This window comes from Hemitrygon akajei, chromosome 21 (assembly GCF_048418815.1).
Source record: "Hemitrygon akajei chromosome 21, sHemAka1.3, whole genome shotgun sequence".
Taxonomy (NCBI): domain Eukaryota; kingdom Metazoa; phylum Chordata; class Chondrichthyes; order Myliobatiformes; family Dasyatidae; genus Hemitrygon; species Hemitrygon akajei.
In genome coordinates, this window is record NC_133144.1 from 69,292,847 (window position 1) to 69,303,228 (window position 10,382).

At 42.0% G+C, this 10,382-nt stretch overlaps 1 protein-coding gene across 5 annotated transcripts in view; it reads left to right on the top strand.

Moving 5' to 3' along the window:
* The window catches only part of spef1 (sperm flagellar 1), a 51,923-nt gene extending 41,893 nt beyond the window's left edge, over positions 1-10,030 (top strand). For all 5 annotated transcript variants that reach the window (XM_073025704.1, XM_073025705.1, XM_073025706.1 and 2 more), the window contains one exon: positions 8,734-10,030. Coding sequence is in view for 2 of the 5 variants with exons in the window: in XM_073025705.1 (XP_072881806.1) it covers positions 8,734-8,850 (117 nt within the window). In the remaining 3 variants the exon portion in view is untranslated. The remainder of the gene's footprint in view (positions 1-8,733) is intronic.
* The last annotated feature ends 352 nt before the right edge of the window (positions 10,031-10,382 follow it).

Genomic DNA, 10,382 nt, shown 5'->3' on the forward strand with positions numbered 1-10,382 from the left:
AAATTCATCACCTCTCTCAACCTAAGGACATGACCCACCCATCCAACACACTTTTTGTCCCTCTTCCCTCCGGGAGAAGGTTCAGGAGCTTGAAGATTCATACGGCCAGATTTGGGAACAGCTTCTTTCCAACTGTGATAAGACTGCTGAACGGATCCTGACCCGGATCTGGGCTGTACCTTCCAAATATCTGGACCTGACTTGCACTACCTTACTTTTCCTTTTCTATTTTCTAATTATGATTTGTAATTTAATTTTTTATTATATTTACTTTGATTTGTACTTCAGGGAGTGCGAAGCGCAGAATCAAATATCACTGTGATGATTGTACACTCTAGTATCAATTATTTGGTGACAATAAAGTAAAGTAAACCTCAAGGTTCTCTTACCTTGACATCCTTGCCCTTCCTTTTGATTAAAACATATTGTCCTGCATTATGTATAGTTGGTCTTTGATCACCCTCCAAAGGTCAGATGTGCACTTGACAAAAAAAAAACAACTGTTGCCAATTAATTCTCCCTAGTGCTTGACTAATACTCTTGTAATTTTCCCTGCTCTAATTTAATTATCTCCTGCAAGATTTGTACCTATCCTATCTTAAAACTTAAGGAGAAGTAGTCACTGTTTCCTAACTTTTACCCACTAAAACTTAGGTCACCTGGCCAAACTCATTACCCAATACCAGGTCCGGTACAGCCCCTCCTCTTCAACAGTATTGATTGTTGAAATTGTAGAATATCTACAAACTCCATCAACTATGTTGCTAGTAATAGCAACTAATCTCATCTTGAGATCCACACTTAAAGCCATCTGCTGACTCATGTACGTACTTGACCTCTTTCTGCAAATGCATCAACTCACTCTCACTCAAATGTCCACAGTTCCACTTTGCCCTTTGCTGCATTTAGTTTCATCAAACAAAATGTTCCTTATATTCCAACACCCAAAACTGCAAATTCAAGAACTCTCATATTCAAATTCAGTTCTAACATTCCTCCACATCTTTTCCACCCTTAATTTTCCTCTGATTCTAACACTCCTCTCAATGCACCCCTTGATGAGCTTTTATTGCCCATATTGATCTTTCCCATTCTGATTCTGACAATTAGTTCTCAGCCCCATCCTGATAAATGGAGAACTTTTCTTCTGCAGCTCTCCTTTCCATCCCCATTTCACTGGAGGGAGGGAGGAAGACGGAGAGAGAGAGAGACACTCTTTCTTGCAGCATGCCTTATCCAAAGATTCTTCCTTTCAGCCTCTTTCCTTCTTGAGATCCATCATCCCTAACTCCCACTGCAACATTAACAGTTTCAGTGTTTCACTCCCCTCAGTCACTCTATCTAACCCCATTCAGACCTTGCAGCACCAGCTCCAACATGACCATCAAACCTGTGGACCCAGGCTGTCTCACTGTGTTTTAAGGAACTGACCTCTGCCTCCCAAACACTGAACACCAGGTTTCCAGGCCCTCATGATAACTCTCACCAGACAATGACCCCATCAGTTAACATCAGACCTCTCGACAGGCACTGACCTGATCTTCCCTCTAGAGCCTCCACTTTGATAGTTCCTGAACTTGATATGATCTGCTTCTACCTCCTGCATATAGGTAAATCCATGGTTTCTCCTCACTCCTGCTCCACTAGACTTACTACAAACTGAAAATAAAATACTGCAGGTGCTGGAAATCTGAAATAAAATCTAACAATGCTGCCAGGAACCTTTCTACAGATGCTGCCTGACCTGATAAATATTTCTCACATATAGAAACATAGAAAACCTACATCACAATACAGGTCCTTTGGCCCACAAAGCTATGCCAAACATGTTCTTACCTTAGAAATTATCTAGGGTTACCTATAGCCCTCTATTTTTCTAAGCTCCATGTACCTATCCAGGACACTCTTAAAAGACCCTATCGTATTCGCCTCCACCACCGTTGCTGGCAGCCCGTTCTACGCATTCACCACTCTCTGTAAAAGAAAAATCTACCCCTGACATCTCCTTTGTACCTACTTCCAAGCACCTTAAAACTGTGCCCTCTTGTGTTAGATATTTCAGCCCTGGGAAAAAGCCTCTGACTACCCACACGATCAATGCCTCTCATCATCTTATACACCTCTATCAGGTCACCTCTCATCCTCCGTTGCTCAAAGGAGAAAAGGCCGAGTTCACTCAACCTATTCTCATAAGGCATGCTCCCCAATCCAGTCAACATTCTTGTAAATCTCCTCTGCACCCTTTCTATGGTTTCCACGTCCTTCCTGTAGTTAGAAGACCAAACTGAGCACAGCACTCCAAGTGAGTTCTGACCTGGGTCCTATATAGCTGCAACATTACCTCTCAGCTCCTAAACTCAATCCCACAATTGATGAAGGCCAATGCACCCTATGCTTCTTAACCACAGAGTCAACCTGCACAGCAGCTTTGAGTGTCCTGTGGACTCGAACCCCAAGATCCTCTGATCCTTCACACTGCCAAGAGTCTTAATACTATATTCTGCCATCATATTTGACCTACCATAATGAACCACCTCACACTTAACTGGGTTGAACTCCATTTGCCACTTCTCAGCCCACCTCTGACAGTCGTCCACACTATCTACAACACCCCCAACCTTTGTGTCATCAGTAAATTTATTAACCCATCCCTCCACTTCCTCATCCAGGTCATTTATAAAAATCACAAAGAATAGGGATCCTAGAACAGATCCCTGAGGCACACCACTGGTTACCGACCTCCATGCGGAATATGACCCATCTACAGCCACTCTTTGCCTTCTGTGGGCAAGCCAGTTCTGGATCCACAAAGCAACATCCCCTTGGATCCCATGCTTCCTTACTTTCTCAATATGCTTTGCATGGGGTACCTTATCAAATGCCTTGCTGAAATCCATATACACCACATCTACTGCTCTACCTTCATCAATGGGCTTAGTCACATCCTCAAAAAATTCAGTCAGGCTCATAAGGCACAACCTGCTGACTATTCCTAATCATATTATGCCTCTCCAAATGTTCATAAATCCTGCTTCTGAGGACCTTCTCCATCAATTTACCAATCACTGAAGTAAGACTCACTGGTCTCTAATTTCCTGGGCTATCTCTACTCCCTTTCTTGAATAAGGGAACAACATCCACAACCATCCAATCCTCTGGAACCTCTTCCATCCCCATTGATGATGCACAGATCATCGCCAGAGGATCAGCAATCTCCTCCCTCGCCTCCCACAGTAGCCTGGGGTACATCTCATCTGGTCCCAGTGACTTATCCAACTTGATGTTTTCCAAAAGCTCCAGCACATCCTCTTCCATAATATATACATGCTCAGGCTTTTCAGTCCACTGTAAGTCATCGCTACAATCACCAAGATCCTTTTCCGTAGTGAATACTGAAGCAAAATATTCATTAAGTATCTCTGCTATCTCCTCCGGTTCCATACTGTCACACTTTATTGGTCCTATTCTCTCACGTATTATCCACTTGCTCTTCACATACTTGTAGAAAGCCTTGGGATTTTCCTGAATCTTGTCCACCAAGGCCTTCTCATGGCCCCTTCTGGCTCTCCTAATTTCATTTTTAAGCTTCTTCCTGCTAGCCTTATAATCTCTGTCATTACCTAGTTTTTTGAACCTTTTGTAAGCTCTTCTTGACAAGATTTACAACAGCCTTTGTACACCATGGTTCCTGTACCCTACCATCCTTTCCCTGTCTCATTGGAACGTACCTATGCAGAACTCCACGCAAATATTCCCTGAACATTTGCCACATTTCTTCTATACATTTCCCTGAGAAACATTGACCATTCCTCTGACCTGTGTCTTCCCCCTTACATCCACAGCACTCTGAGTGCTATTTTCAGTTTCCTGTTTCCTGGTCCCACTCACTCACTTGTACCATGGTGCTCCAGCAGCTCTGCATTTCCATTAGGATGGTCTGAGAGCCCTTCACTGCTTTTTTCAGCAGAGATCCAAGGCACTCCTCACCACTACCACACATTGAACTGGCTGAATGCATTCTCCCTTGAGCATCTTCACAAACTGCACTAGGTGATTCATTCCTTCTCCTTTCAGCATTTAAAAGGACACTTTCCCACCATGACTCCTGTTCAGACTTTCATCAGCACTATCCACTCTCATTTACAATACTTCCCCATCAACTACAGGCAGCATAACCCCACTTCAACATTATCCAGGGTTCCTAACTGTACTTCCAGGGAAAGAAGCAATTCACCTGCACTTTTCCCTATGAAGTGAACTGTATTCTGTGCCAACCAAGTGGGCTACCCTATCCAGGAGAAATGTGGATTGTGTCACTGCATCTGTGAGGGTGATCCTGAGTTTCTAGTCACCTCACCCCACTATTGTTCTGATCTCTGTCTTTGGCCTCATGCGCTGTTCCATCAATGCCCAAGGTGAATTAGTGCAATCAGGACCACAGGCCAAACCATTCCCTGTGCCCAGTGTCCAGTTATAATGAGCAGGAGAAGGGAAACATGCAGGGTCTGTGAGAGATTTGTTCAGACCCTAATTTCAATCGAAGGTCCCTTAGTAACACAAGCGTGTCAAATTCTATCTGTTTCCTTAGAGGAGCTAATGTTAAAATTGTCTTTAGTTACACAGCCTCTGTTTCTCAGCCAAGAATAATTATTTATTTAAACTCTTTTTCATAAGCCAAAGCACTTAATGAAAATGATGGCTGCATTTCAAGAACAATCATCACATTATGGGGTGAGATTAACTCAGAGCACATGTGTAATGGACTCAGTGTTTGCATTAGAGCCACACTGAACACTGTGACACAGTTGGTCATAGCTGATAAATGGGGAAGAAACAGCAATTTACTAGTCTTTGTATATTTATAATGGTACCTTTAAAACAGAAAGGAGAAGGAATTTCTTTAACCAGAGTTGGTGAATCTGTGGAATTCATTCCCATAGATTGCTGTGGAGGCCAAGTCATTGGGTATATTTAAAGCAGGTATTGATAGGTTCTTGATTAATCATGGCGTCACAGGTTATGAGGGGAAGGCAGGATAATAGGTTTGGAGGGAAAATAAATCAGCCATGAGGGATTGGCCTAATTCTGCTCCTGTGTGTTATGGACTTGTGCTACTTGTGCAATGTAAAGTTTGAGAGTTTTCAAAATTAACATTTGTTTTAATGCTAAGTTTCTATACCAATTTTTCACAAAAGAAACCATTTTAATATCTTCTTTCTATTGTCTGTGTTTTCATTGGCTGAAGGAGATCCAGATTTTGCAGGTGCTGATGTTTGAGAATATCCAGGGCTGGCTGAGCTCTGATCCCCTCTCATTACACTAACCTCTTCCCTCCTTTCACAACTCTTTCCTCGGACATACTTCAGCGAGCTGCTTCAGACAGGCAATTTAACTTCTGTTTAATTCCATTATCATGCCATGATGTATGTTCTTTTTGCATATTTAATGTCATCTTATTTGTTGCTTGAGCTCTTCTTCAAGTGGACCTCCAGCACTTGTCAGCACACAACATATAGAAGGGAGATTGAAAATCTGGCTGAGTGGTGCCACAACAACAACCTCTCAGTCAATGTCAGCAAAACCAAGGAGCTGATTATTGACTTCAGGAGGAGGAAACCAGAAGTCTATGAGCCAGTTTTCATTGGGGAAATCAGAGGTAGAGAGGGTCAAAAGCTTTAAATTCCTCAGTGTTAACATTTCAGAGGATCTGTTCTAAGTCCAGCACATAAGTGCCATTACAAAGAAAGCATAGCAGTGCCTCTACTTTCTTAGAAGTTTGTAAAGAATCAGCACGACATCTAAACCTTTGACAAAGTTCTATAGATGTGCAGTGGAGAGTGTGTTAGCTGGTTGCATCACAGTCTGGTATGGAAATACCCTTGAATGGAAAAGCTTACAAAAGGTGTCTACATGGACTTTAGCAAGACATTTGACACCATCCTGCATGGAGGTTGGTCAAGAAGGTTCAGTCATTCAGCATTGAAGATGAGATAGTAAATTGGATTAGACATTGGCTTTGTGGAAGAAGCTAGACAGTGGTAGCAGATGGTTGCCTCTCTGACTGGAGGCCTGCTCTAGTGGAGTGCCGCAGGGATCGGTGATGATTGTCATCTATAACCATAAGACATTGGAGCAGAATTAGCCCATCGAGTCAGCTGCACCATTTCATCATGGCTGCTCCTGGATCCGTTTCAACCCCATACACCTGCCCTCTCACCATATCACTTGACCAATCAGGAATCTATCATCTTCCACATTGAATATAACCACAGACTTGGCCTTCACTGCAATCTGTGGCAGAGCATTCCACAGGTTCACCACTCTTTGGCTAAAATAATTCCTCCTTACTTCTGTTCTAAAAGGTTGCCCCTCAATTTTGAGGCTATGCCCTCTAGTTCTGGCTGCCCCCACCAGAAGAAACATCCTCTCTACATCCACCTTATCTCGTCCTTTCAACTTTCGGTAGGTTTCAGTGAGATCCCCATGCATTCTTTTAAATTCCAGTGAGTACACTCCCCGTATGTTAACCTTTTCATTCCCAGAATGATACTCATGAACCTGCTCTGACTTTCTCCAACGACAATCCATCCTTTCTGAAATAAGGGGCCCAAAACTGTCGACAATACTCCAAATGCGGCCTGACTAGTGTCTTATAAAGGCTCAGTATTATCTCCTTGTTTTTATATTCTATTCCCCTTGAAATAAATGCCAATATTAAATTTGCTTTCTTTACCACAGACTCAATCTGAAAATTAACTTTCTAGGACTCCTAAGTTCCTTTGCACCTCTGATGATTGACTTTTCTCCCCATTTAAATAATAGTCCGCACTATTGTTCCTTTTACCAAAATGTATTATCATAAATTTCCCAGCACTATATTCCATCTGCCACTTTTTTGCCCATTCTTCCAATTTGTCTTAAGTCTTTCTGTTATCACCTTGCTTCCTCAGCACTACCTACCCCTCGCCTTATCTTCGCATCATCCACAAACTTTGCCACAAAGCCATCAATTCCTCTATCTATATCAACAATCTGATAATGTGGTTAACTGGATCAGAACATTTGCGGATGACACTAATATTAGGGGAGTAGTGGATAGCGAGGAAGTCTATCATAGCTTGCAGAGGAATCTAGACCAGCTGGAAAAATGGCAGATGAAACTTAATACAGACAAGTACGAGGTGTTACACTTCAGTAGGACCAACCAGAGCAGGTCTTACATGGTGAATGTTGTAGGAAATGGTAGGCTATGCTCTCTTCTTGCTGCTGATATCAGGAAAGAGCCTTAGGGCTCACACCACCAGGTTCAGGAGCAGTTAAACATCAGACCATTGGCGATAGCTTCACTCAACTTCATTCACCCCAACACTGAACTGTTCCCACAGCGTGTGGAGTACTTTCAAGCACTCCTCATCACATGTTCTCAATATTTATTATCTATCGATCTATCTATCTATTTATTTATTTATTTTCCATTTTGTATTTGCACAGTTTGTTGTATTTTGCACATTGGTTGTTTGTCCTGTTGGTGCGGTCTTTCATTGATTCTATTGTGTTTCTTATGTTTATTGTGAATGGCTGCAAGAAAGTGGATCTCAGGGTTTATATTTATATATATGTACTTCGATAATAAATTTATGTTGAACGCTGCTCTGACAATACGACACTCCCAGCTCTTGAAGGATCAGACAGCAGCAATCTTTTCTCTTACTCTTTTAATAAAGACAACTACCCACATTGTCAACTCCACCCATGTTCATGTCCTTAGCAAATTCAATGATTCCTCCCATCCATCCAACAATCTCTTTGACCCCATCAGGCATGAGGTGCCGTAGCATTACGACAAAAACTGTTAGGATGAGAAACAGCTTCTTCTCCCCAGGCCATAAAAGTACTAAACTCACTGCATCTCGTATGATGTGCCAGTAGCATTAACCTGTGTCATAAATGCACCTTGTTATTTGTGAATTTATTTGTGGTAATATTACTTATGTGTTGTGTGTGTAAGTTATATGTACTGTGTTATGCACCTAGGTCCAAGGAATGTTTTGTTTAGCTGTGTACATGTGTACAGTTGAATGACAATAAACTGAACTTGATCTTGAACTGCAGACTTACTGATATTGCCTCCTATGTCCGCATGCAATCCTTCACACGTATTACAAGTTGTTCATATTGTTAGTTTTGCAAAGGAAACACAACAAGGCAACATAGTTAGTGTAACACTTCACAGTGCCAGCAATTAGGGTTCTGAATTTGCCACTGTCTGAAGAAGTTAAAATGTTCTTCCCATGAACGCATGCATTTCCTCTGGGTGCTGTGGTTTCATCCCACTTTCCAAAAGATGTATGGGTTAGGGTTAGTGAGTTGTGGGTATACCATGTTGGCGCTGGAAGTGTGGCAACACTTGCAGACTACCCCCAGCATATCATCAGACTGTGGTCGTTAATGCAAGTGACTTATTATATGTTTCCATGTCCATGTGACAAATAAAGCTAATCTTTCATCTTTACTAAAAACGTATATAGTCTGAAAGCATTTTCTAATCATTGTATCCAAAAGGTACAGAGCAGAAAGCAGTGAATGTGAATGGACACTACTCAATAATTTGGGGCTGGCCATTTTGTTATTTAATTGTTAAGGGGTCTGCATTTCATTGCAAGAGCTCAGGTTGCTGTGTGGTACTGCTGATATGCTGTAATTCTGCTGAAAGTTTAATCTGTGCTTTGTTAGATTCTGCAGATGAAAGTACAGAGACTTGAGCATCTGGTTCAGCTGAAGGACCTGCGAATTGATGACCTGACAAGGCATTTGAAGAAACAGAAAGCAAAGGAGATAGCAAACTGTTAATAACTAAACCAAAAAAAATCTTTTACATCTTTGTAGGGGAGAAACATGTGGTGGATGTGTTCTTTGTGGATATGTGTGTGCGTGTGTGTGTGTGTGTGTGTGTGTGCATTAGGCTCTAGGGATTACAGGGACTCTGAGCCATCTCTTAGAGTCAAACTTGCCAGTGCCTGTCACAACCGAGTCCAACTGTGTCCCAGTCCCAGTGCAATCTTCTACTTAAGCAACCAGAAAAGCTCAGAGATGTCATTAGTTCTTATCTAAATACCCTAAAAAATTAATAGTTTTTTAAGTGGTGAAAGTAGTTGCCACAGACATAGATTCTACTCTTTGTACAATGTTTTACTGCTGGTCGAGATGTGTAATTTCTACAATAAAACATGGAACATGAATAAGCCATGTTCTGTCTGGTTATACTGAGCAGTAGAGTCCAGACTAACTCCAGAGAATGGCTGCCTTTCACAGTAAGTGATGTTAAACACATTGAATTTATTGCAGAGTTGGAAATAGAACTGGATTTAACCCATGCTCATCAGACAGTGATTGCATGCAACATTAAAGTGAGCCTGACTGCAGTTAGGCGATATAACTCAGAGCATCCACATGAGACCACAGTGTTGTAGAACAGATATGGTGAGTTGTCTGTAATCCTGTGGTACACACCTTTCTTACACCACAGAATGATACAGCACAGGAACAGACCCTTCGGCTCACAATGTTGTGCCGATCCAATTAAATAAGTAATCAAAGCAGCAGCATAGAACGTAGAAATTTACAGCACATTACAGGCTGCTCAGCCCACAATGTTGTGCCGACTATGTAACTTACTCTAGAAACTGCCTAGAATTACTCTACTGCACAGCGCTCTATTTTTCTAGGCTCCATGTACCTATCCACAAGTCTCTTAAAAGACCCTATTGTATCCGCCTCCACCACCGTCGCTGGCAGTGCATTCCGTGTATCCACCGCTCTCTGTGTGAAAAACTTACCCCTGACATCCTTTCTTCCAAGCGCCTTAAAACTATGCTGCCTATTTATTTATATTTGCATTTGCATGGTTAGTTGTCTTCTGCATTGATCCTGTTATAGTTATTATTCTATCGATTAATGAGAATGCCTGCAGGAAAATGAATCTTAGTGTTGTATATGGTACTTTGATAATAAATTCACTTTGAATTTTGAACTTTGACCTGACCCTTGCTAAGAATCCCAGGCAGACCTCACCTGCCTCATCCTTGTTTCTTCAACTACACCATTAACTGCACCCCCTCCTGACCTCTGTAGCACCAGATAGAGCCCCCACACGCCAGATATGGCCAGTGATCTCTGACACACGTGAGATAATGTTCAGTTCAGATTGCATGTCTCAGGCATAAGTGGGATTAAATGGGGATTAATAAAGTGGGATTAAATCCACCCTACAGTATGAAGTTCCATCAGAAAGGACAAGATAGGAACTGCTGAGATGTTTGCTGCTGCCTTTGTTCCTGCACACCCTCTCCCCCCACTGTTGCCCCACGAGAATGTTCTGTCTG